At 55.1% G+C, this 25194-nt stretch overlaps 1 protein-coding gene across 1 annotated transcript in view; it reads left to right on the top strand.

The window, feature by feature from the left end:
- Positions 1-23945: 23945 nt before the first annotated feature.
- MYBPC3 (myosin binding protein C3) overlaps positions 23946-25194 on the top strand; it is a 122407-nt gene continuing 121158 nt past the window's right edge. Inside the window, exon 1 of the mRNA XM_054026533.1 lies at positions 23946-24060. Coding sequence (XP_053882508.1) covers positions 24036-24060 — 25 coding nt within the window. The 5' untranslated portion in view covers positions 23946-24035. The remainder of the gene's footprint in view (positions 24061-25194) is intronic.

Genomic DNA, 25194 nt, shown 5'->3' with positions numbered 1-25194 from the left:
CGCTCCGCCGGAGCTCCAGCCGGGGTCACGGGGTCTCAGGGCTGCCGTGCTCCGGCCTGGGTCGCGGGGCCACGGGGCTGCCACACTCTGCCGGAGCTCCAGCCGGGAGAGTGGAGCCGCGGGGCTGCCACGCTCCGGCCGACGCTCTGGCCAGGGGAGTGGGGCCCCCGAAGACGACTGCCGCAGGGGTGAGTGCGCGGGGCCCTCTTAGGCGCGGGGCCTGATTCTGGGAAATTGGGCGAATCAGCCTAAAGCCGGCCCTGCCTGGGTTCTGTTCCTTCTCTAGCCTGGGCGGGAGGTGGGGGGTGTGAGTGTGGTCTGGGGTCGCAGGAGGGAGCTGCTTGTCCAAAGTGACCAGTGTCTTTGTGACTGACCCCAGTGTTCGAAAAGGACGAGACTCCCCAGTTCTTGCAGCCCCAGGGATGACGAGGGGGAACGTTGAGGGGGAGAAGATCATGCAATGAACTCCTGCCAGTGTGTGTAGCTTGCCCTCCCTGCACCCCTGTGGGGGGAGCAGGAGCTGCTCCGGTTGGGGCAGGGATGGGAGGGACCAAACAGGCTGGTTAGTGAGAGGCTGCCTTGACCCCAGACTCACGCCTGCTCCCCGCTGGGTTCCAGGATGGCCAGGCTCCTGAGGATGTTCAGGAAGAAGGCTCTGCAGGTGGCCCCAGAGCCTGAGGGAAGCAGCCACCATCTTCCCCAGGAGCGAAGCGGCCCCTCCGTCCCCGCTGGAGGGGAAGAAGCTCCCGGCCGCGCCAGGAGGTGGAAGTGCCCAGCCTTCTGGTGGAGGAATCCCACTCCCGGCACAGGCGCCGAGGTGGGAGCATCACCTCCCAGGCCAAAATGGAGCTGGGCCAGGCTGCGGCTGGGCAGGCAGGACCCAGCCCAGGGGCGGAACCGGGCAGGGTGGCTCTGGGGCTTGTTGTTGTGTGGGCAGCAGCAGCCCCAGGAGCCCAGCCCCAACTTCCAACAGGGGGCATCGCCCTGCTCGGTCAGGGAGGACCTTCCAGCCTCCCCAGGGCAGGAGGTGGAGGATCCCTCTGCCAGCCCCAGCAGCTCGGGCCGCTCCCCATCCGACAGCAGCAGCGCCTGCGACTCGGACAGCTGCCTGGCCGACGGACGCTTCTGCTTTGTTCTAGGTGAGGAGCCAGGCTGGGCTGAGGGAGGGGTGAGAAGGGGGCTGTGAACAGCCAGGGCCCAGGCCCTCCAGCAGTGCTATAGGGGTGGGTCTCCAGCCCAGGTGTCTGGCCTGAGCCATGTGAACCCCACGGACACTAGATGCTGCCACTTTGGTCCTTGGTGCTCCATTGGGCAGGGGTGGGGGGAGGCACCTCCAAGGGAGTCCAGGACAGTGTGGAGGGTCTCTTTGCTATGGGCTCCTGAAGGAGTTGGGGGCTGATGCCATCACTGAGAGGGGGGAGTGTGGGGCCCAATCTGCCCTATGTCCCGGAGGTGGGAAGGGGACACATTGTCCCACCATGCCCCTGTCCTTCCCCCGAGTGGCAGCAGGAGTCACCTTGTCCCCTTCTCTCCCTGGTGCAGCGTCCGCCAGGGACTCCGAGGATGATGAGGAGAAAGAAGAACGGGTAGACTTGGTAACGGAGGAGGCTGCTCTCATGAACATTCGAGAGCAGCTCTATGCCCTAGAAAAGGTACAAACGTTCCCCAGCTGTGCTGGAACTGAGATTGTCCTGCTCCTTCCCAGCATCCTGACCCCCTGCAGAAGGTCTTGGCCCTAATGGGGACCTTTCTCCTTCATGATCTGGGACCCCCAAGATGGGGGTGTTTGTCACACACCAGCTGGGGTCTCCTCCCCCCACAGGCACTGTCCCAGTTCCTGACCCTGATTGTGGAGGAGTCGTGGGTGATTTGAACAATAGGCAGGTCCCCACTATCCCCCATTCAGGCCTAAGTCCTGCAGCTGGTGTGGCTGGGGCAGGGAGGTCCCTGGCTAACTGTCTCTCTCTCCCCTAACCCCACTCCTGGTGGGCGCAGGACGAGGCGCAGCAGCTCGTGTTCCTGCACGCCATCTACCCCGCGTGCCGCGCTGCCCAGCAGAGAGGGGACTACACATTGGAGCCACACTGCTCGAAGGCGGCTGTGGCGGAGAGGATTGTGGTGAGTGAGACACGGCGCCTGGGAGCTGGAGGGTGGACAGAGATATGGGAGGGGCAGGGGTCTCCCCGGGCCGAAGGTTGGCAGATGGCTGGTGCTGGAGGGCAGCTGAGGGCAGGGATTGCTGGGGCTGAAGATTGGGGAGAGGAGACGGGAGAACTAATGGGCAGGAATCAGAGGAGCGGGAGGCAGCTGGGGGGATCCTGCTGGCTGTGTAATCTCCTCCTTGGGGAGTGTCAGTGAGGCCCAAATCTCACACGCTCCTTTGTCGCCTTTGCGTCTCACAGGAGGAGCTTCCTCCTAACTCTCCACCCGGCGCCGTCCTGGCCAACTCTCTCATTGCTGTGGCCAACCTCAGGTACCGAGACCCTCCCGCCCGGTTCCCCTAACCCTGGTTCTGGTCAGGCCCGTGGCTGGGAGTCACTGCCCCTCCCACTCCCAGCTCACCTCCCAAGAGTGGCTCCTCTGGCAGAGGTGGCAGGAAGGGTCACTCCCTCTCCTGGCTGCTCTGTTCTTTTCACTCCAGTCACATTGCAATGGCTTTGGGGAGAGGCTGACTCCCAGGATCAGATACAGGAGGGGCAGGAGGGGCAGCAGGGTCCAGGGAACAGGCCCCATTCCTGCCCTGCCACTGTCGGTCTGGGAAACCTTGGCCTTATCATTCCCTGGCTCAGTGCCTCAGTTTCCATTCTCGCCAGCCTCTGCCTATTTCCCTGCAGTTTCGCGTCCGTGTTGGTGCCAGTCCCACCCCCACACTGCACAGTCTAATACCGGCTTCTCTCTCTTGCCAGCACCATGACACCTGCCCTGGAGCCGGAGCTGGAGACCCACCTCCTCCAAGCCACCCTGCACGCAGTCTTCACCCTGGGCACGCAGACGGACGCCAACCAAGTCCAGGTAGATCAGCCAGCTGTTATCCTGCCTGAATCCTTGCTAATTGCCTGCAGTGGGATGTGAATGAGAGAGGCCAGGATATGTGTTTGGGGGTCTCACCAGTGCTTCCCAGAGACCCCTCTTCCCATCCTGTGGCAGGTGTAGCCCCAGTTTCCCTAAGTCTGACCCATGGCTCTCCCTTGCTTTGCAGGATCTGCATAGGGTCATACCAGACCTTCTGGACGCCATGCTGGGGAACCTGCTGGCAAAGACCCCAGACATGGACAAGATCCACTACATCTTGGAGGTGAGCCCGATGAGGGGGTGGGTGCAATTTGACCTTCACTTTTAGATCCATTTTCCAGTCTGTCCTCCTAGCTGGGCCCCGAGTGGCCACCCTTGGTCAGGGCAATCAGTGCAATGTAGGGTCAGGTCTTTCCTGCTTGAAGGACAGAGGAAGGAGCTGGGACTTCAAGCCAGAGCTCTGCCTGCTTGTGTTGAGCACTAACCACAGGGCCCCCGGCTGGCTTGGGGAGTGAGAGTCTGAACCCCTCCTGGGAGATCCAGAAGATGGTCCTCAGAGAAGAGCCACAGCCTCATTCCTAGAGAAACAGGAGGGCCCCAGAGAATCAGCCCTTGTCTCTGACGGGCCCCGAGATTCCTGGGGGGATTGTGCTCACACTCAGTCCCTTCACCCAGCCAAGGACTTGAGAGGCAGGGAGGGGGGAGGGGTCTGTCTCCTTCCTGGGGAGCTGTTCAGGAATCAGCAGTTCAGGGAGGATGGGACCAGCCCCGACACCGAGCATTGTCCCAACCTAGAGAGACAATGACAAGTTGTGACCTGCAGGATACAAGCATCGTCCTGGGGGCAAGAGTCCCCTTCTAAAGCTCTGCAGTCAATAAATCAGATATTCCACCCCCACCGCATGCAATGTCTCAGCCCCCTTGGGATGGGGGGGCCATTAGCACTACACATGCACCCCCTCATCAATCCTGAGCTGCCTCCTTTCCCCACAGCACATTAACTACTGGACCATGTCCAGGGTGCCACGAGAGAGAGACAGGGCCATCAGGAGCAGCGCGGCCCTTCTCACGTCCGTCATCTCCCTCCCTGACTTTGACGTAAGTGGCCTCTGAGCCCAGCTTCCTGACTCCAGGCGTAGGGGGGCCGGCTCCAACGGGCTGGAGGATCTGCTGCTGCAGGGGCTGTGGGTTAGGAGTGATCCTTTTGGGGAGGCAGAGCAGAGAATGAGCCTGGCTTGAGTCAAGTTCTTCTTGTCCTGGTTAAGTGGCGACTCTCGCTTGTAAGGGGAGCATGCTCCAGGTTCTTGCCTTCCTGTCATCCCGGAGTAGCTGGGGAAGCAAATCCTCCTGGATGGCCCTGCCCACATCCCTGTTCTCCGGGCTCCCTTGGGGGCAGAAATAACTAAGGATCCAGCTCTAGCTCCTATCCTCTAGCATCTCCTGCAGAGGGGCTGAGGGGAAGGAGAGTCCTGGCCCAGGTGGGGACTGGGAGCTGACAGGAAAATGCTGATGGAGTCCCCTCTCCCTCTCCCTTCCATTAGAACTCAGCCGAATTCCCCAGGATGGGCCACCACGTGGCGCAGCTGGCTCTGTTCGTCGGTGACCCAGACGAGGACATCAGCCGGCAGGCCAAGGAGGGGGTTTACCAGCTCTACCAGCTCGTGCTGCGCCAGAGGGGTAAGGAACCCGGCCAATTTCTCTCCGAGTGACCCCGGCTGGCGGATCAGTCTCTCTCTCTATCTTTCTGTGTTCTCCACCACCCCTGCAGTTCTGTTGGGCTCTGCCCACTGTGCAGCCACCAATGGGCTTGGAAGGACACAAGCCCTGCAACCAGAATGACCAATGTGTATGTGTCTCTCTCTTTCCCAGACCTGAACATCCATGAAGTCGAAGACCTTTGGTGCTGGGACTGGCACCAGGACAGCAGGCTCCTCGGCTATAAGAACACCGCCAGGGTGGGGGAGGTAAGGACACTGCCAGGGCATGGCACAGCTCTGCAGGGCAGGTGGCTGCCTCCTGGAGCCACGCGACGGAGTTGCCGTTCTAGGCCAGGATTTGGAGCGTGGTTCGGGGCAATCTGCTGAAGACTCACATCTGGTTGGTTTCAGGTTTTTGCCAAATTTTTCTCAGAGGGGCAGAGAAGATTCTTCCTGCAGACAGCAGTGCTGGCCATGCATGACACCCTGCTGCGTGTCAGCCAGGCTGGGCTGCTCCTCACTTACTCCCTCCTGGGGCAAGCCGAGCAGCTGATGGGGAGCAAGGTGAGCAGCTGCATTAGACTCAGGAGATTGGGGCGGGGCCCAGGCCTCATTCCCATCCTCTGGCCATTCGCCGGCCTGGCAGCAAGGCGACTGGTGGGGAATGAGAGTGAGAGCAGGTGCTCCTGGGAAGGGAGATGAATTCACCTCCATGAGCAGGAGGGAGCCAGCTTGTCCCCGGAGCAGCTCCAGCCCAACTCTTTAGCAAGGCTAATGAATGACAAGCATTGCCTCAGCACGGACTTCTGTTCTTGGGAAGGGCAGCAGAGTCCTCTACGTGCCCTCTGCGAGCCTCTCCTGTCACCCACGCCACCAGCCAGAGTTGTTCCCGTCACTGGCAGCCTGGGAGGCCAAGGACTGAGGGGTGATGGCGACTGACCGGGCAGTTCTGAGGCACATAGGCAGGGGAAGCTCTCCCTGCTGCTGGCAGGGCTGGACTTGCTCTAGAGAGAACGGGAGGATTCAGTCAGCAGGGGCTGCTGATCTGCCCCATTCACCAGGGCTGCCATCCTGCGGCTTCAGCATCAGTGGCTGGGATGACTTGAGGAAAGGTCTCAAGCTCCCCACATCCCACTTCACTGCTGCCAGAATCCCTCCGCCCCCCGCCCTGCTAGAGCCCCCTCCCTGCCCAACCTGGGTGGGGGTGGAGGAGAGGGGTCAGAGAACTTGAGCTGTGGATTGGAGGTGGAACAGCTGTCAGGGGCACTGGGTGGGAGGTGGCAGGAGCTCCCCCTACAAGGAGGTTGTTGGCACTGGAGGTCCCTTGAAAGGAAAACAAGTCTCTATTCTGGGGGTCAGGATAGGGGAACTTCATCCCTCAGAGGTGTGCGGGTGCTGGGTGGAATTGCTGCTGGTCCCAGGTGCCCTTAATTCCCCCTGATTCCACGGGGGCGTCTGAGTCTCTGACAGGTCCTCGTTCCCTTGCAGCAGGAGGACGTCACAGCGAAGATAATGAACCAACTTCACATCATCCGGCACTTGCGCCAAGTGCCGGAGGCGCTGCAGGAATTCTGCCTCCAAGGCTACCAGCAACTCCTGCTCCCTCTAAACAGGGAGTGTAGTGAGACTGAGTGGCCTCCCTCCGAGCAGGAGAGCGAGGGCCCCTCTACACGCCCCTTGGAGGGCAGAGCCTATATCGCCCCACCCCCCTCGCCTGTTGGCTGGCCACCGGGGCCTCTGGTAGACTCTGTTGCAACTGAGCGGCCTCCCTCCGAGTGGGAGAGCGAGGGCCCCTCTACACGCCCCTTGGAGGGCGGCGCCTATATCGCCCCGCCCCCCTCGCCATAAGGACCAGGGCGTGGGATCGGAAATATAAAAGGCCGGTCCTTCACCACAGTTGGGGGACAGCCTGCAACAGAGGAGGACACTTGGCCTGTTCTCCAGAGGCCCCTAACTCTAACCCCAGACATGGACGAGGACTGGCCCGGAGTACCCGCTGCGGTTTACCCCAAGGAGCTGGAAGAGGCCTGGAGGCCGCAGATATCAAACCCCGGGGAGGCAGGAAGTAGCCCAGGGGCAGCCCGGGAGCTGCTGGCTGCAGAGCCCGGCGCGGCTCAGTCGGCGTGTTGCGGCTGGATCCCCGCCGACGCAGGGGCAACCAATCCTGCCCCTGCCAGCGCCTTGGGCTGGGACACGGGGGAGGAGGGTGGGACCGCGTCCCCCTGCCTCCCCACCCCGGGTGGCTGACCCCCTACACGGTGCAAGGAGGCTCTAGCCCAGGACAGGAACTGTTTGTTGGCTGGCCACCAGGGCCCCGCCCAGACTAGAGCCAGCCCTGTCAAGTCTGTCTCTTTGCTGGCTGCCAGGGTTCCACCCAGGCCAGGGCCCGCCCTTGAAGTCTGGTTGTTTGTGGGGTGCTTGGGCCCCGCCCAGGCCTGAGCCACCCCCGATACAGTGTGTTGAGGGACTGACCACTTGAGCGACCTCAGCCCAGCAGCGCCAGCTCTACCATTTTTGCTGCCCCAAGCAAAAAAAAAAAAAAATGCAACAATGCTCGGACTGCCAAAGCGAGCAAAAAGAAAACCAAAAAAACCCCCCAACCACTTGGACTGCTGCCACCCGAACTGCCGAAGCAGAAAAAACAACAACAACAACGCTCGGACTGCCGCCGCCCGAACTGCTGAAGTGCAAAAAACAAAAAAGTCGCCCGGCCTGTGCTGCCCCAAGAATGGATGGAATGCCGCCCCAGGCATGTGCTTCCTCCGCTGGTATCTGGAGCCAGCCCTGCAGCCCAGGCCACAGCCTGGTTGCAACAGCTGATCGCTGAGGTGGGGCAGCTGCTCCACCCCCATGCAAGAGGGCGCTAGAGTAGACCAGAGTGGCTGCAGAGGCTGGTAGCCAATCAGAGAAGGGCCAACTGAGAGCCAATCAGGGCCGAGATTAGAGCCAGCCAATCAGGGCTAAGCTAGGCCCTATATAAAGGCTGCCCAGGTGAGCAGCAGGCAGTATCCCCCAGACCTTCCTGGGAGAAGGTCTGTCCTCAGAGTAGGAGACCAGCATCTCCGAAAGAGCAGTGCTGGGCAGGCTCAAGGGAGCATACTACAGCTCCGGCCCAAGACCTGCCAGACTGCGGGCCCTGATAGAAAGGGCCTGGAGGGGAAGTGGCCCTGGACAGTTGGACAAGGGGAGAGCCGGGAGACTGCCACTAGAGGATCCCTGGGTTTGGACCCAGGATAGTTGGACAAGGGGCTAGACTTTGGGGGGTTTTGGTTGGCCACTGAGGCATGTGCAAGGACTGTTGCTAATCTACTTCCCCTCCTCCCCGCCGGAAGGAGATGAGAATGGATTAGGGGGCACTGCTGGAGGGAAGTGGCCTGAAGAAGGACACCGTCAAGCGGACTAGGCAGATTTTGCCACATGGAGAGACCAAAATGGTGGAGAATAGAGACTTCTATTGGAGGGCCTGGGTGGCTCGGCTTGCCGAACAGCAGAGGGAGTTGTTCTGGCTGCTGTGGAGGTCGGCACCCAGACCAAACGAGATCCGGTCACTGAGGGTGCTGAACTGCTTTGCCTGTAGGTGACAGGGACACTAAAGGAGGGAGTGTCCCTACTGGGAGGGGGCAGAGAGGCCCCACCTAGAAAAGGCACCCCCTGTGAGAGTAACAGGGGGGCCCCCAGCTTGTTGGGTCTGTGGGGAGCCAGGGCACCTGAAGAGAGAGTGCCCCTACAGGACTCCCAAGGCCCGGGCCAGCCCAGAAGGTAGGGCTAGGGCCCAAACAAGCAGGAGTAGGGATGTGGCAGGGGGAAGACCCAGAAAGTGCTTCCACTGCCACCAACGGGGACATTTAAAGAGGCACTGCCCCCTGAGGCAGAAAGGGGGAGTGTCTGAGACAAGGGCTCGGTCAGAGACCAGCCACAGAGAAGAGGTGGTGAAGACGGAGGCCCCTAGAGAGAAAGGGGCTGGGGCAGAGAGGCCCCACCGAAATGAGGGAACCCACATAGGAGCCAGGAGGGCCCATGTGGGAACCCAAACAGAAGTAGGAACCCACGTAGGACCAGGGCGTTCTACAGTGGGAACCCAGACCCTACAGGTGGGAAGCAGCTGGCTCCAGACTTTGGAGGGCCTGCGAGAGGAAAGGGATGCCCTGCAGGCCCCACTACCAAGGAAGCTGGGGCGATAGGGACCCCTTTCCTCCCCTCCCTCGTGAGCATTTTTAAGGGGGAGGGTTTGTGGTGGGACGGCTGCCCCACCCCCATGTGAGAGGGAACTAGAGTAGGCCAGAATGGCTGTGCAAGCCGTCAGCCAATCAGAGAAGGGCCAACTGAGAGCCAATCAGGGCCGAGATTAGAGCCAGCCAATCAGGGCTAGGCTAGGCCCTATATAATGGCTGCCCAGGAGAGCAGCAAGTAGTCTGTCCCAGAATTTCATGTGGGAAGGTCTGTCTCCAGAGCAGGAGACCAGCATCTCGGGCTGGGCAGTATACTGCATCTGGCCATCTGGTGGCCGAGACAAATCGTAACTGTTCCTTGAGACAAGGGGCTAGACTTTGGGGGTTGCGGTTGGCTACCGAGGCAGGTGCAAGGATTGTTGCTAACCCCTGCCCCCTGGAATAGGGTGAGGATGGACTAGTGGGCACTGCTGGAGGGGCAGTAGCCTGAAGGACACTGTCAAGTGGTGAGCAACGCGGGTCCAGATGCCAACGGAGGACAAGAGACGGATGGGACGCTGCCAGCAGAGGGCGTTCCCCATCGACCAGCGGGAGGCGCCATGCTGGTGAGTCCCAAACCCGTCAAAATCTCCCAGCCCTATTGTGGGCCCACTGCTACCCTGCAGACTCTGGTCCGGACCAGACTGGGGCAGCGGGAGTGGCCTCCCTCTGAGTGGGAGAGCGAGAAGGGGAGTTAGTGGAAGGGGAAATGGAGCCCCCTGGCACTCACAGAAACTCTCTCCCCTCTATGGAGCAGGGTTCTTCCCTCTGCCCCTCAAATTCCTTCATATGGGGCAGGACTTCTTTCCCTTGCACCCACTCCCCTCCCCCGTTTCCTTGGTCTACCCCCCCCTTATTCCCACTGCGCCCAGGCAGAGCTCTCCCTGCCCCATATGGTGCAGAAAAGCCTTTGTGTCAGGGCCACAGCCCCACTGGAGTTCGGAAAGCTCCACTTTTGAGGAGGTGGGGGTGGGACAGAGGCTCAGGGCTAGTTTCATCTCCTGCCCTTTATTCTCCCCTTGGCCCTTCTATGGGGTCTCTGGGTGTGACAGGAATAGGAGCCTCCTTCCAGCTGTCTTCCAGGCCCTGGGATCTGGCACAGCCTCCCAGACGGGCGCTTCCTGTAGCTGAGCCACGTCAGGGAGCAGTGGGGACAGGTCAACTTGTCCCAGCAATGCCGGCTCTCAAAGAGGCTTAGATGGAAGACCCCAGTCCCTCATGGAGGTAGGAGCCATTTACTCCTTGCGGCGTGCGGGTCTCTTGGGGGAGAAATGGCATCCCCGATGCATAGCCTGTCTGGGAGCTTTCCCAGCCCTGGTACAGAGCCCTATTTCTCATCATGATATCCTCATTTTATTCTCAGAGGCTGTGTCCAGGATCCTGGAGACTGTTTCCTGCTGCAGGAGGTTTGAGTGGGGAGAGATCACTCACTATCACGACCCAGGGGTCTCCGACCCAGGTCTGCAGGGTTCATGGGGAAGCCACACTCCAACCCTCCACCTGGAAGCCTGCTGAAAATTGCTTACCTCGGACCCATGAAGCTCAGCCCCAGTTTGAGGCTCCGCTCCTGAGGTCCTATTGGAGGCGTCCTGGCATCTGAGTTGTGGTGCTGATCGCACGTTTGTCTTTTGCTGCTGATCTTCCAGTATCCTGACCTGGCTGACTCTCCACTCCTGTCATGTGAGTGTGGACTCTGGCTCTGACCAGTAGATCTGGCTGCCTTTGACCCAGCCGTGATGTTCACTTTTGTACAATTTCTCCAATGCCCCTTTCTGCTCTCCAGCAAGATACACCAGTCCCTTGGCTCCCAAAGTCCCAGTTGCCCGTTATTCAAGGGCTGAGGGGTAGTGCTTGTATCGCCCCACCCCAGCTGCCTTTCCTATGGGAATCTCCCTAGAGCAGAGGAGAAATCTGCTCTTCTCTTAGGATCAGTCCCACCCTGGCCTCAGCTCGGCTACTTTGTTTACCTGGGGTCAGGCACCACTTTTGAAGCCCTCAGCGTGTGGGTGGAGGTGGGAGCAGAGGCTGAAGCTCCAGCAGTTTCCACCAAAGAACACCCCCCTGTCTTTCTATGGTCCGGCTAGGGCTCCCCATCCATCCTGGAGCTGAACACCAGATGAGAGCTGATGGATTGTCCTTGGTGGGCCATGTTCTTGTGTGTGATGAGAGGGCCAGGAGCAGATGCACCACGCCTGGCCAGGACTGGGCTAAACAGCCTGTAATGCTAGGTGAGTCAAACCATGGCCACAATACAGACACCCTGGGCATCCATGGGGACTGAATCTGGGCCCTTCACTACGAAGAGCACAACTCGTTCCAACTTGAGTCATGACGCTGGTGACCCCTGCCAGCCGCTCTGAGGGGGGTCAGTATTATCCCTGTTTGCTGGGGCATAGGGATAGAAAGCAACTGGCTGCAAGGTCACACACGACATCCCTGACAGAGGCAGGAAGGAAGCGTGGGACTGATACCAGTCCAGCTCCAACCACTAGACTCCACCCATTTCCAAAGTCAGAGAACCCAGGAGCCCTGACTCTGACACTAGGCCTTAAATGACAAGACCAACCTCCCTCCCACTCAGGAAGCCATAGAAGGGACCATCTGCTGAGCTCCCCTTGGCAATGCCGCTGTCAGAGACCATTGCTAGTGGGTGCCAAGTGCCTGAGCAGGGAACTGCTTGAGAGCCTCCTAGAGACTCGCAGGTGTTTGACTGTGACCCTCAGGGAGCCGTGGCAAGAGACTCTCCGGCTCTAACAAAGGGTTTCTGTTCTCCTAGACAGTCAGCCCGTGAGGCCAGTTTGCAGAATGTGGAAGAGCCCTTTGGCGAGGCGTTGGAGGATTCACCATGAAGGTGGCAGCAGCGGCAGTGCCTGGGGTCCCCATGGGCCAAGCCTCTACTCCTGCCAATCCAGGCTAATCTCCCGCTGCTCTCAGTGGGGCTTGGCTTTAGCTGCTGGGCCTGTGAGCCTAGCCCAGGGGTCTCAAACACAAATGACCACGAGGGCTGCATCAGGACTAGTTCATTGGCCCGAGGGTCGCATCACTGACACCCCCCCTCGCTGCCCCTGGCCCTGCCCCCAGAGGGGGCAGGAGGGGTGTGGCAGGGACTCAGGGCGGGAGTTGAGGTGCAGGGGGCTCAGGGCAGGGAGTTGGAGGGGTGAGGCAGGGGGTGCAGGGTGCAGTAGGGGGCTCTGGGCAGAGGGTTGGGGTGCAGAAAGGATGTGGGATGCGGCAGGAGGCTGAGGGCAGGGAGTTGGGGTGCAGTAGGGGGTTGAGGTGCAGGCAGGAGGCTCAGGGCAGGGGGTTGGTGTATGGGTTGCAGGAGGGAGTGCAAGGTGTGGCAGAGGGTTGGGGTGCAGGCAGGGGGCTCAGGGCAGGAGGTTGGGGTGCAGAAGGGGTGGGGGATGCAGAAGGGGGCTCAGGATAGGAAGTTGGGGTACAGGAAGGATGTAGGATGCGGCTGGAGGCTGAGGGCAGGGAGTTGGGGTGCAGCAGGGGGTTGAGGTGCAGGCAGGGGGCTCAGGGCAGGGAGTTGGAGGGGTGAGGTAGGGGGTTGGGGTGCAGGCAGGGGGCTCACGGCAGAGGGTTGGGGTGCAGGATGGCATTGGGCTGTGGCCTGGAGCCGCTTACCTAGAGAAATAGCCCTGCAGGCCGCGTGTTGGAGACCCCTGGCCTAGACAGAGCACTCAGGTATTTCCATCAGCCTGCTCAATGGCAAATGCAGCCACCCAAAGAAGTGAAGGAGTAAAGCTGGACCATCCGCTGGGCTGCTGCACTCAACTGAGCAGAGCCGGGGAGAGAAGAGGGAGAACTCGAAGGTGGCTGGCGGCAGTAGGGAGGAGAAGCAGTTTGGGAGCCAGAAGAGGAGAAATACATAGTAATGACAAATGCTGCCGGCTCTCTCTTGTGTGGTGAAGGGTTGAAAAGGGGTCTCTTTACTATCACGCTAAACTTTAAAATAGCTGTGTATGGGGGGGGGGGGTCTATAAAGGTAAGAGGTCACTCTAGGGGCTTAAGTCCCAGATTCTGGGGCTATTGCCTCCTTCTACCAGCTGATCTCAACCCAGTAACTCCCTCAGGTGGTAGCAGTAGTGAGCGCTTGTCCTCCTTTTCTGGACTAGCCACCAGAAAAAGGACACAATACATGTGGCCAAGGAAAGAGAGGGGCAGTGTTGTCTGTTAACATGGCTCTTGTGGGGGAGCACGGCAGGTTACTTTGGACTAGGAAGGAGCCACATGTCTCCAAACCTGCACCTCCCCAGGCTCCAGAGACTTCGCTCCCGATCCCAGAGCGTCCTCAGAGTCCTAAAGCGCCAGATGGAATCTGGCCTCTCCCCCCACCTCAGCAGTCCAGAAAAAGTTATTTGTAGACATGTTCTGTGTCCTCTCCTGCCACACTCCCCTGTTGGCGACTAATGCAGTCACAGAGTCCAGGCTCGGCTATTAGGCAACACTATTTCACTAGGAAGGTGGTGAACCACTGTTACCTAGGGAGGTGGTGGAATCTCCATCCTTAGAGGTTTTTAAGGCCCGGCTTGACAAAGCCCTGGCTGTGATGATTTAGTTGGTGTTGGTCCTGCTTTGAGCAGGGGGTTGAACTAAATGACCTCCTGAGGTCTCTTCCAACCCTGACATTCTATGATGTGTCTGTCCCTCTTTTATACTCTTTCAGTTGCTAGAAAGATCCTTGCTGTGTCATGGGGGTCAGGCAAGCCCATTGGTCAGGCAGTACCCCACTGACTAAGTGCCCTCTCCAAGGAGTCTCTCAGAGAGTGGATTCTTCCTGATGGGCCATCAACACCTTTCTGGCCCTCCTTTGTTTCTACTGTAAAGCTGGCTGTGGGCGTCTCCCAATCTCACAACATATTTCAGAAACGCACATAGAGCATAACTTCCCATACAATGACAGCACATCCAATCCAACAGGTTATTAATGTTCAACAGATCCAGACATTTTACATACCACCTCACAAGGCATGCATAATACAAAACATCTCATAATCATATCACAGTGGTGAATACTGTCTGCTACTGAGGGACACAGGGTTCCAGAGTGTCAGTGTATCATGGCCAATGGCAGTAAAAGCCCAAAGGAGATGCTCCCCTGGAACAGCCTTTGGTGACAGCAAGGTCCCCACTGAGAACTTCAGTGCGACTCTGCAGCTGTTACCCAGCTGCCCCACCGCAGCATCAGCTGCAACTCAGTGCTTTTTGAGTGGCTTCATGCTGGCTGCATGCCTAGACAGCAGATAAAATCTGCTAAATCTTTTCTTTCCCAGAAAGAGCCATTCCCATGTTTCTTTCGATTTCCACCCGCGTCAGCCAGGAAACAAATCCAATGCAGAGTGGAGGGTGTCACTACAGACTGAGGCAGAAGTTAGTTTGTTCTGGAACAGCCTTCTAAGAGGAGCAGTGAGGGTAAAAAACCTAACTGGCTTCAAGACTGAGCTTGATAAGTTTATGGAGGGGATGGGATGACGAGACTGCCCACCATGGCATGTAGCCGATCTCTAACTGCTAACAGCAAAAATTTCCAACAGGCGGTGATGGGACACGAGATGGGGAGGGCTCTGAGTTACTAGAGAGAATTCTTTCTCAAGTGTCTGGCTGGTGGGTCTCCCCCACAAGCTCAGGGTCTAACTGATCGCCATATTTGGGACTAGGAAGGAATTTCCCCCAGGTCAGATTGGCAGAGACCTGAGGGGAGGGGTCGCCTTCCTCTGCAGCACGCGGCACAGGTCATTTGCAGGTTTAAACTAGTGTCAATGGTGGATTCTCTGTAACTTGAAGTCCTTAAACCACGACGGGAGGACTTCAGTAACTCAGCCAGAGGTTAGGGGTCTATTACAGCAGTGGGTGGTGAGGTTCTGTGGCCTTCCATGTACAGGAGGTCAGACTAGATGACCTTCTGACCTTAAAGTGTATGAGTCTTATTGAGTGGTTCACACTTAATGTAAAGAACCAAAACCTGGGAAATACCAGACAGGGGACCATCAAACAGGAGTAAAAAGCCTTAGCAAAGAGTTCCAGGATACATAGCAGGGCTCATGTGGCAGTGAGTTCCAAAGATAAAGGACCCATTCATAAGATCACATTATCTGAAGAAGCCACCCCAGAGACAGCTGCATCTCAGCGCTGGGCGAGCCATCCCCATGTAGTATTGCTGTGCTGCTGTTCCTCAGCTGTTCCACCCCAGAGGTGACTGCATCTCAGTCCCAGGTGACCATTACCCAGCAGTGGAAAGAGTTGACTATTTGCTAAGGGTTTTTGTTTTCAGTTCTAAGAAATACCTCATTTCTGAGAAGAGGCAGTTGGGATGTCATTTCTGGACGGAGAGACAATGGTAACATCCAGAAATTCACAAGGGGGGCGTATCTCTGGCCAAACTGTCCCCCTCCTCCTCCCCCCCCCCCCACAAGGTTGGTCACAGTTCCTGGCACTTTCAGTGCTCTTTAAAGCACGTGCACTTCCAGACCCTGCTGCTCCGAAGAGCCCGTGGGGGGATCTGGGGAATGAAGATTCTCTGCACCCTCCAGTCTCTGTCACAGGAGGCGGAGGGCATGTGGAGGGTGTTTGCCTCAATCTAGCCCATCCCCCCCCAAGGAGCAGGATTGTCTCCCCCACTCTATCCCCCTCCCCCCCCCCCCCCCGCCAAGTGGCAGATTCGTCCCCTCTGCTCTATTTCCCCAGGTTGCAGGATTGTCCCCCGCAGTCTATTCCCCACCCATGGGGCAGGATCGTCCCTGCTTGTTCCCCATGTTTCACCCTCCCTAACTGTGCTAGGGCATTGCCAAGTCACATGATAAGTCCTGGCTCTCTTTGGGGCAGAAATTCCCAGCAGCTGGGGTGGGGGTGTGGGACAGGGGCAGTTCGGACCTTGCCCTCTGTCCAGCAGAAAGATAGGCTCAGACAGCAGCTAGTCTACCCCCAACGCTGGGTCTGGCTCATGGCGTGATTTGAAACACTGTCAAACTCTGATCAGTTCAACCAGCTAAAACCGGGGCAAACCCTTGGGCCTGTGGAATGCCCCAGAACAGTGGCTTGTCTTGCGTTAGCCGCGATCGGGACATTTACAGGCACAAGCTAATCTATGGAAGGAGAGCCGGCCCCTCAGATGTTCCCCCCCCCCCCCCGACACACACACAAAAACGAGAGGTTCTATATATTTGCTTGCCGGTCTTTGGAGCCGCTTTTCCAGCCCTTGCCACTGGAGGGAGAAGCTGGAAAAGGGGCTCCAAAGACAAGCAAGCAAATATATAGAACCCCTCTTTTTTAGGTCGCTGGCTCTTTCCGTGGGTTAGTTTGTGCCTGTGATGCGCACTGCTTTGCCTTATCATAGTGCAGCAATCCCATGCCTCCAGCAGCTGGGGATTGCAGGAAAACCCCAACTGCCCTGTGAATCTGGCAACTTTTCGGTGGATGAAATCCTGATAGATTTCGTCCAAAGAGGGAGGGAAACAAAATTTCCATCTTCTATCTTGACGGGGGGGGCGGGGAGGGGGTGTCCACTTAGGATGAAAAAACGAATTGGGCTGGCCCTGGTGCTTGCTCAGGAGACATCACTGATGGTAGGACAGATAGAGCCGGTCCCCTTTGGGGCACATCGGTGGCTGGGAGGGATCCCAGGGTGGGAAACTGGCGAGTCTCCAGCAGAAAAAGAGGAGACTTTGGTGCTCCAGAGCCCAGCGTTAGGGGAGTGGGGTTTGGCCATGGCATGTTCTATCCCCTTTCTGTGCCTCAGTTTCCCCCACCCAATGCCCAGGGCTCTGTGGGGGTGAGAGGGTGAGTTTGCTTTCACGCCAACTGGAGGAAAGCTCGGCCAGTCAGCACCCAGCTCACTGCATGATGGGAAGGAAGCTATTTCCTTGTTAGGCCCTGAGCGTGGCCTTTCCTAAGGCCGAGCTCGGTGCCTCCCGGACTCGGGCTCCAGGAGCCCCTGTGTCTCCCCAGCTGCCCTCAGCAGCAAGTCTGACTGAGATCAAACTCCTCTCAGAGGCTTGTACCCCTGCCGGGCGTGGCACTGGCAGTGATTAGCCCCTGGCACCTGGCGTCTGCCAGGCCGTAGGCAGCAGAGAAAAGTCCAGTGTCACCAACAGCCCCAGCGCTAGGGTAGGCTGGGCACAAGCCAACAACACGCGCTGTGATACGGCCAAAGAGCGTCGGCCATGCTCCCAGCCCGGTGGGGGGTGGTGAGTGTCTCTCCAGGGACACAGAGACGCTGACAGAGTGTAGGGGTCCATGGGGGATAATCAGCTGGACGTGAGCCCCTGTGCGACAGTGTGGCCAAAGGCGCTAAGGATGCCCAAACAGGGGAATCGCGCGTAGGAGCAGAGAGGTCAGTTTACCTCTGGATTTGGCACTGGTGCGACCCCTGCTGGGGTCCTGTGTCCAGTTCCGGAGCAGTCCAAGAAGGATGTGAATATATTGGAGAGGGGGCAGAGGGGGGCCAAACGAATGGTTAAAGGATTACAAAACGTGGCCTGGAGTGATAGACCCCAGGAGCTCAGGCTGTTTAGCTTTGCAAAGAAAAGCTCCCACCTCCCGGGGTGACTTGACTCCAGTCTAGAAGCACCTACGCGGGGATCAAATATTTAATAATGGGCTCTTCAGGCTAGCAGAGAAAGCTCTAACGTGACCACATGGCTGGAAGTTGAAGCTGGACACAGTCAGCCTGGAAAGAAGATATCTGTGTTTACCAGGGAGGGGAATTAACCATGGGAACAATGTACCAAGGAGTGCGGTGGATTCTCCCTCAAGGTGGGATGTGTTTCTAGATCTGCTCTCGTTCAAACAGTAATTAACTGGGGGCAGTTCTCTGGCCTGTTATCCAGGAGCTCAGCCTTGGTCCCTCCTGGCCTGGGAATCTACCACTCTCCGCCATGACTTCTTGGAATCTGTCTACTCTCTCTGGTTCTGCCCGGTGGACAGGGACACAAAGTGGGCAGGTAAACTGAGTCACACCGCTTGTTCACAGAAATATTCCCATATTCTCTCGCTCCTCCCCAGACTCCTGCTGCCAGGAAGGTGCACACCTGGGCTAGAGATCAGCCGTCCTCCAGCAGAGCCCTACTGCTCCGGGTGCCAGGTCCTGACCCAGTAGGTTCCCCCCACTCAGCGGGTCTAGAGAGATGGATCAACTCCAGGAGGACGTCACCAGCTCCATCTGCCTGGATGTCTTGGACGACCCCGTCTCCATCGAGTGCAGCCACAACTTCTGCCAGGGCTGCCTCGTGGCTCACTGGCGTGGGGTCTCGGCCCAGGGCTACCAGTGCCCCGAGTGCCGGACTCCCTGCTCCAGGGACAGGATGACCCCAGACATGCGGCTGAGAGCCCTGGTGAAGAAAATCACAGAGCCCCTGCGGGAAGAGATGGAGCTGGTGAGACCAGACAGGCTGAATCAGGGGAAAGGGGCGCGGGCTCTCACAGGCCCCAGGGCGGGAACTGGCTGGATCAGGGGGTGGGGAATGGGACACCGGACCTTTCCTCTCTAGGGGGCGCAACCTCTGATTTGGAGGGCAGGGAACTGGATGGCTCACGGGGGGTGGAAATGACTCAAGAGGATCTGATCTGAGGGGCAGGGACTAGTTGGTTCAGGGGATGGGAATGGGGCACGGGGCTCTCATCCAGAAGCAGGGACTGGCTGGCTCTGGGATGGGGTCCGAGCTCTGACCCTGCTCTGTCCCTGCAGCAGGGGCCGGGGGCTCAGCCAGAGCCGGGGCGCCCGGTGCAGCTGGTTTGTCTGGATGACAAAGGCAGCCTGATCCTGTACGGGGAGGCCCTTAGCCTCTGCCTAGAGCAGGGTGGGGTGGGGGACGCCCCCGTCTGCCTGGTGTCCATCATTGGGGAGCAGCGCCGGGGAAAATCCTTCCTAATGAACTGCCTGCTGCGCCGGCTCCACAGCCTGGAGAGTGGGGACAGGCGCCCCAGCTATGGCCCCATCGCCTGAACCAGAGACCCCACCCACCCCAGCCAAGGCCCTGCCCCTTGCAACACAAACCCCACCCACCTTAGCAAGGGTCCCCTCCCCGTCCACGACTGGCCATGCCCCCTACAGCAAAGGTCCCCTCTCCCCAGGCAGGGCCCTCCCGCTGTACCAGGCCCAGGGCAGAGCAACTGAGGCCCCACCCTGCAGCCATAGCCCCTCCCCATGCACCAAAGGCCCCACCCTCTGCTTGTGGCCCCTCCCCCTGCACCACAGGCCCCACCCTTCAGTCATGGCCCCTCCCCCTGCAGCACAGGCCCCACCCTCCAGCCATGGCCCCTCCCCATGTACCACTGGTCCCATCCTCCAGCTGTAACCCCACCCCAAGACCCTTAGAACTCCACCTCCTCCCCCAGTGTCCCACCACCCTGCCCCCTGAGAATGCCAGACCCAATCCCCGTTCCCTTCTGACCTTTCCCTGGTCATCCCCTACAGGGGGCTGTGGATGTGTCATGAATGGGCCGAGAGGACGAGGCCCTGGGGGGGGTTGAGTGTCGCAATGGGACAGCGACCGTGACGAGGGGCGTGTGGATGTGGGACCAGCCCCTCTGGGTCCAGGCCCAGGGGAGGAGGGTGAGTGGGGCAGGGAAGCAGGTAGGGGAATGGGGGATGGGGCAGTAGGGGAGGGGAAAGAGAGTGGTGTGGGGGGAAGATTCCCCCAGAAATCAGCATTTGTCACAGAACGTGCCCAGCCAGAATGTCGTGCTCAGCCAAGCCAGGGCCAGCAGAGTTAAGGGAAATGCCCGCCCAACCGTACCTTGGCCTTCTTGGGCTGGCGCTCCAATATACCCGTGGCACCCAGCCCTGCTCTCTGCCTGTGCCCCATATGGGGCAGGAGCCACCTGCACATGCCCTGCACCCAGACACTGAGTCTGGATGGGCAGGAGCCAGCCCTGGGCAACCTGCATCGCTCTGCGTTAGTTAAGGGTTTGTGATGGGAAAAATGTTCCATTGGAATCTTCCCAACCAGCCATAACCCTAAACCTATGTCCCATCCCCCAGCCCCACCTCTGTGTGTGCTTCATTCCCCCTCCCCCCATGCCAGGCGTCTATGTGCCCCCCATTCTCCCTGCTCAGCACCCAGAAGTCTCTGCTACCTTCCTTCCCCAGAGTGATTGGCTCATTGGCTGCTGATGCTACTCACCAGATCTAAATGGAAATTGGGCTTTCCCGTTTTCCAATTTCCCCCGCCCCCAAGTCAGTAGTGTTCTTTCAACTGTTGCCCAGCGTGTCCCCTGAAATTTGGGAATTGATCAGATGTGGTCTCAAAAAGTGATCACGATACAGACAGACAAAGAGAAATGCCATCCGGTTGTCTTTTAGGCCTTTTACTTCACTTAGCCAATTAACTAACTTGTATAATTGGTTATTTTATATTCATTAATAGCTGCCAGTTATTGATTATTTGTGAGTCACTACTGGCTATTAGCTGTTTGTTATTTCATACCCACCATTAGTTGTCAGTTGATTTCATAGTGACCTATTGCCCCACCCGCGAGGGCGGAACGGCACGGCCGGAGGAGCCATCCTTTGGGCTCTCTGGTGAGAACCCTCAGCCTCCCGTCCTCAGCCTCTACCCTGACTGGCTGAGCAGGGGGTTATTGACAGGGAGGAGATTGATTCTAAACCCAGAAGGGGGGATCTGGAGAAAACAGCCAACACAGGTCCCGATTCAGCAACATACTTAAGTGTGTCTAATTTTAAGCATATGAACAGTCACACTGAAGTCCATGTTTAAAGTTAGGCAAGTGTTTAAATACTTAAGACATTAAATGGCTTATAAAATTCAACTCTATAATGAGATGAAAGGAATAGATTAAATGAAGCCTCAAGTAAAGGTAGCCCCAGGAATTAAGACTGCAGGCTAAATAATGGATTGTTATTGAAACAGGAGAAAGTTTATAATGATCATATCAGTGAAGTAATGGAAAAGGTAAGAGCTTCCACAGCACTGAAAGTCTTCAACCCCGGACTTAGTACGCATGTTATATAGATAAGCAAAAGGAAAGGGATAGTGAATAGATGACCTAGTATAGCCCAATAATTCTACTTCTGAGACCCCACCAGGCACCTCTGAGATAAAGCACCTGCACATTCCTGCTCCTAGCTTTGTCCTCTGCAGTGCTTCATGAACATACAACTTTCTAATTAGAGAGACAAGGTGGGTGAGGTAATATCTTTTATTGGACCAACTTCGGTTGGTGAGACAGACTTTTGAAAGCTTGTCTCTCTCACCACCAGAAGTTGGTCCAATAAAAGATATTACCTCACCCACCTTGTCTCTCTAATATCCTTTGAGCAACACAGCTACAACATTGCATATAACTTTCTAATATAATACCAGGCAAGCATGCTCGATTTCTTATTTTATTTACTGGTAGCCCCTGTGTAGGTTAGCATGAACTGCCCTTAACTTGCCATAGGAAACAGTGACTCACATATAATAGCTGGGATATTAACCGCCCTTGGAATTTAATCTTATACTAGTGATTGAAACACCTTTAAAGGGAAACATGGCTTGACTCTTTCGCAGGAATTGCTGTAAGGAAACAGACCCCTATAATTCTTGTATCAGCCACGGGGTGGCAGACTTTCTCTGCCTATCCAGATAGAATTGTATTCATCATTTTAAAAAGGAGGAAGTGAACTCTAGCATGTATCAGAGTAGCAGCCGTGTTAGTCTGTATCCACAAAAAGAAGAACAGGAGTACTTGTGGCACCTTAGAGACTTAACAAATTTGTTAGTCTCGAAGGTGCCACAAGTACTCCTGTTCTTCTTCTAGCATGTATGTCTTTATCAGACTTATACCTGACAATTTTATGGATAAATCTCTGAGAATGAGTATTTAGCAAATGAGGATGTTTCAGTTTCAAATGTCAAGCCTTTTAAGTGCTTTGAGATAGACTAAGATATGTGGTTGAGATTAGATAAAAGGGGGCAAGTATATAAAATAATCAATAGTATGGAGAAGGTAAATTGGAAGTTTTTGTTCTCTGTGTCTCTTATCACAAGGGAAAGGTGACAGTCTATGAAATTAAAAGATGGAAAATTCAAAAACAATAAAAAGGAAATACTTTCATAAAATGTGTGATTACCACAGGAAATAATTGAGTTCAAGAACGTAACAAGATTCAAAAAGGGAATGGATACTTACATGGATGGCAATATCCAGAGTTGTCATAATTAACAACATACATTTTGGAAAGAATGAAGCACAAGGTTTACTATTCTTTCTAAAAATTTTTGTTAATTATGACAACTCTGGATATTCTGGTTTAAGCCAGTCTCTAATATTAGACACTAGAACAAGACCCAATATAGAGGGCAGCTTATCCTTCTGCTACCTACTGCAGGGTTCTTAAACCTTGCTCTGAAGCATCAGGTACTGATCACTGTCAGAGACAAGATTCTGGATTAGAGGAACATTGGGTCTGATCCAGTGTGGCAATTCCTAAATTTATACATAAATACATTCCATCTCAATCTACATTTACAGATTTATTTTCATTTATATGGTTTTTAGTTGATATTAATACAAGTGTGAGATTTTTGTTGGTGGTAAACAAATCTGTATGGCTGAACAGGCCTAAGGCCAAGATCTAGCAAAGCACTTAAACACACGATTAAGTGCTTTACTGGATCAAAGGCCTAAGTGCATCAGTGAATACTCTTTCAATAAAACACTCTCAGAGAGGAAATGACCTCCATGGTGCAGAATACTTGATTTCAGAGGGTCTGATGGGGACCATGTGGAATTTACATATAGCCAATGTGGCTTTTAGTTGGCTAATTTTCCTCATAAAAAAAACTGTTTTCAGGAAACAGCTGGATTGGTGTGGTGCTGACATCTGGGAGACACAGGGGTGTACAACCTAATGGGTCCTGGTTAATTTCTGTGCTTTCTTTCAGCAGGTACTCTGACGACTTAAGTTAATGCCTCTTCCTATCACATGGGGAATTTAGTCAACTGGAGTCTTGGGTGAAGTAAAACATTGACAGAATGCACAAATGGGAATAAAACCAGTTTCTGGCATTAGATCTGATCTCACTAAGTGAATACATAGTCCAAAAACAGCTCAGGAAAGAAGAGGGAAAAATCCTCTTCCCTATGATAGAGGTAAATGCTTAAATCATTAAGAAGAAGAAAAAAAGTGATCAGGAATTCCATTGGCCACAATTGTTAGTTTTACTTTACTAAAAATACAAGTAAATAAATGACAATGTTTGATGCACCAAAGGGCAGCATCAGAGAAATTTTCTGGGGAGGATCTGCATGAACTTCTTGACAGGGTTCAGCTGAATTTGAAAGTTAGGATGCATCTTGCCCACATCTGGATCTTATTGAAATGGTGCTCAAGTTAAAAGAAAAAAAAAAAAAAAAAAAAAAAAAAAAAAGGATTTTCCAGCTTCCAACAGATTTGTGTTACAGGGGTGAGGGAAAGTTGAAGCTAGTGTAGTGCTTGCCACTTTTGACTGTAAATGTCAGAAATCTCTCAGTCTCTGGAGAAATGTGTTTCTCCGTGAAGAGTCATACTCAGCTCTAATGACACTACATTCAATAATAAAGAAGGAATGAGAATGAAGTTCTTGTTTGAGAAGTTGTTCAAGACTGACAAGGACTGAAATAGGACAGATAATATAAACAGATGCACAGATAATTACAGAACTGGTATATGGAACTATTCATTGTCATATCTAGTTTAAATGACTGCTAGAAACATGGACAATGTCAGATTTCTTGACATGGCACATATCCAACTGGGGACTAGAACATATGTGGGGAAAGAAAGATGTATGCATGTGATGTGGAGAAGCAGACAGAGGAGCATAATTCTGTGCATTGGGTTTGTACCAGCCTCCCAACAAAACTGAAGTGTCCATTCTTGGGTGGTTTGAACTGTCTGGCTCCAGGACTTGGCTATATTTATCCTGGCTGATGTATTCTGTCAAATGTGCCCTGCTGTTGATAAGGTGCCGCTGGTGACAAGAGTGGGGGAATCAAAGGGGAGGAGCAGGATGGGGACTTCCAGCCAGTGTTTTTTAAGGGGTCTCAAAAGTCCTGCAGTCTCATTCCAGTTCAGCTCAGACCCTGGCTTCGAGGCACCACTGGGAGCTTCAAGAAAGACAAAATCAAGATGCCAGAGCCTGCAAAGAAAACAGGTAAGGACAACAACTGAGAGAGAGAGAGAGAGAGAGAGAGAAACTGAATGTAGCCTGGCTGAGAGAGTGACTGCCAAGCAGAGCAACTGTCCCTATATCAGAGAAACAAAGTAGAGAAAAAACTAAAAGTGACAGTTTGTAAAAAGTTAATAAACAAAAGAAAGAGATGGATTCAGCGAGCTCACAGGGAGATGAGGGATAAGTTCACTCAGAAACTCCCACCCAAGTAATTAGCTCCAGAAGCTTTGGCTGAGGGAAAAGGACAAAAATTAAACTGTTCCATTGAAATTCCTTTCACTTCTTCTCCTTGGCACCATCAGGGGAGTGAAAGTAGCTCACAGTCCTTCTCCTGGGTATTTTCCAGACAATAAGCAACAGCCTGTGGTAGAATTTTTGGGCATAAAATCTCAGCGTAAAGACAAAGTTCATGGCAGCTGGTTCACATTTTGATCTCTCTCTCAGAAAGACAGGCAGGCAGGCAGGCACACTATAGCTCAAGGGAAACAGGGAACTCTGAGGGGTTTATACATAGAATCACAGGGTTAGCAGGGACCGCAAAGGTCATATAGTTTAACCCCCTGCCAAGATGCAGGATTTGCTGTGTAAACCATCCAAGACAGATGGCTATCCAGCCTCCTTTTGAAAACCCCCAGTGAAGGAGCTTCTGCAATCTCTCTAGGTAGTTCCCTTTCCTCTCCTCCCCACTCCAGTGAGCCAGAAGATAACTTCTCCTCTATTGAAATAGGTCAGAGCAGTCTACCAACATCAGGGAGGCAGCTTAGCACTCCCCTCCCACTCCCACACTTGCAGAAAGGAAGCACGCAGAACAAAACAGATATAGGACATTCCTAATTATTCCCTTGATTATTTAATATTTGGAATCAAGAAGCTAGTCACAAGCCACCTGCCTATGTTGAAAGAGGAGAGCTATGAGAGGTGTGGGGAGAGGGTGCAAGTTACAAGAAACTTGTGAAGGAAGATACACCACCCGTAAGGCAGAGTTGAGTGGAGAGAATTTAGAGGGCATCTGCCCATGAGAACACTGTATGTCCACAACTAACTTCAAAGAAGGGGCTGAAAGTTAGTTATGGATGTTTGAACATTGTGTATAGGAACATGCAAAAATAGAAAATT

Source organism: Malaclemys terrapin, chromosome 4 (genome assembly GCF_027887155.1).
Source record: "Malaclemys terrapin pileata isolate rMalTer1 chromosome 4, rMalTer1.hap1, whole genome shotgun sequence".
In the NCBI taxonomy this organism is placed as follows: domain Eukaryota; kingdom Metazoa; phylum Chordata; order Testudines; family Emydidae; genus Malaclemys; species Malaclemys terrapin.
This window is presented reverse-complemented; position numbering and strand designations above follow the sequence as displayed.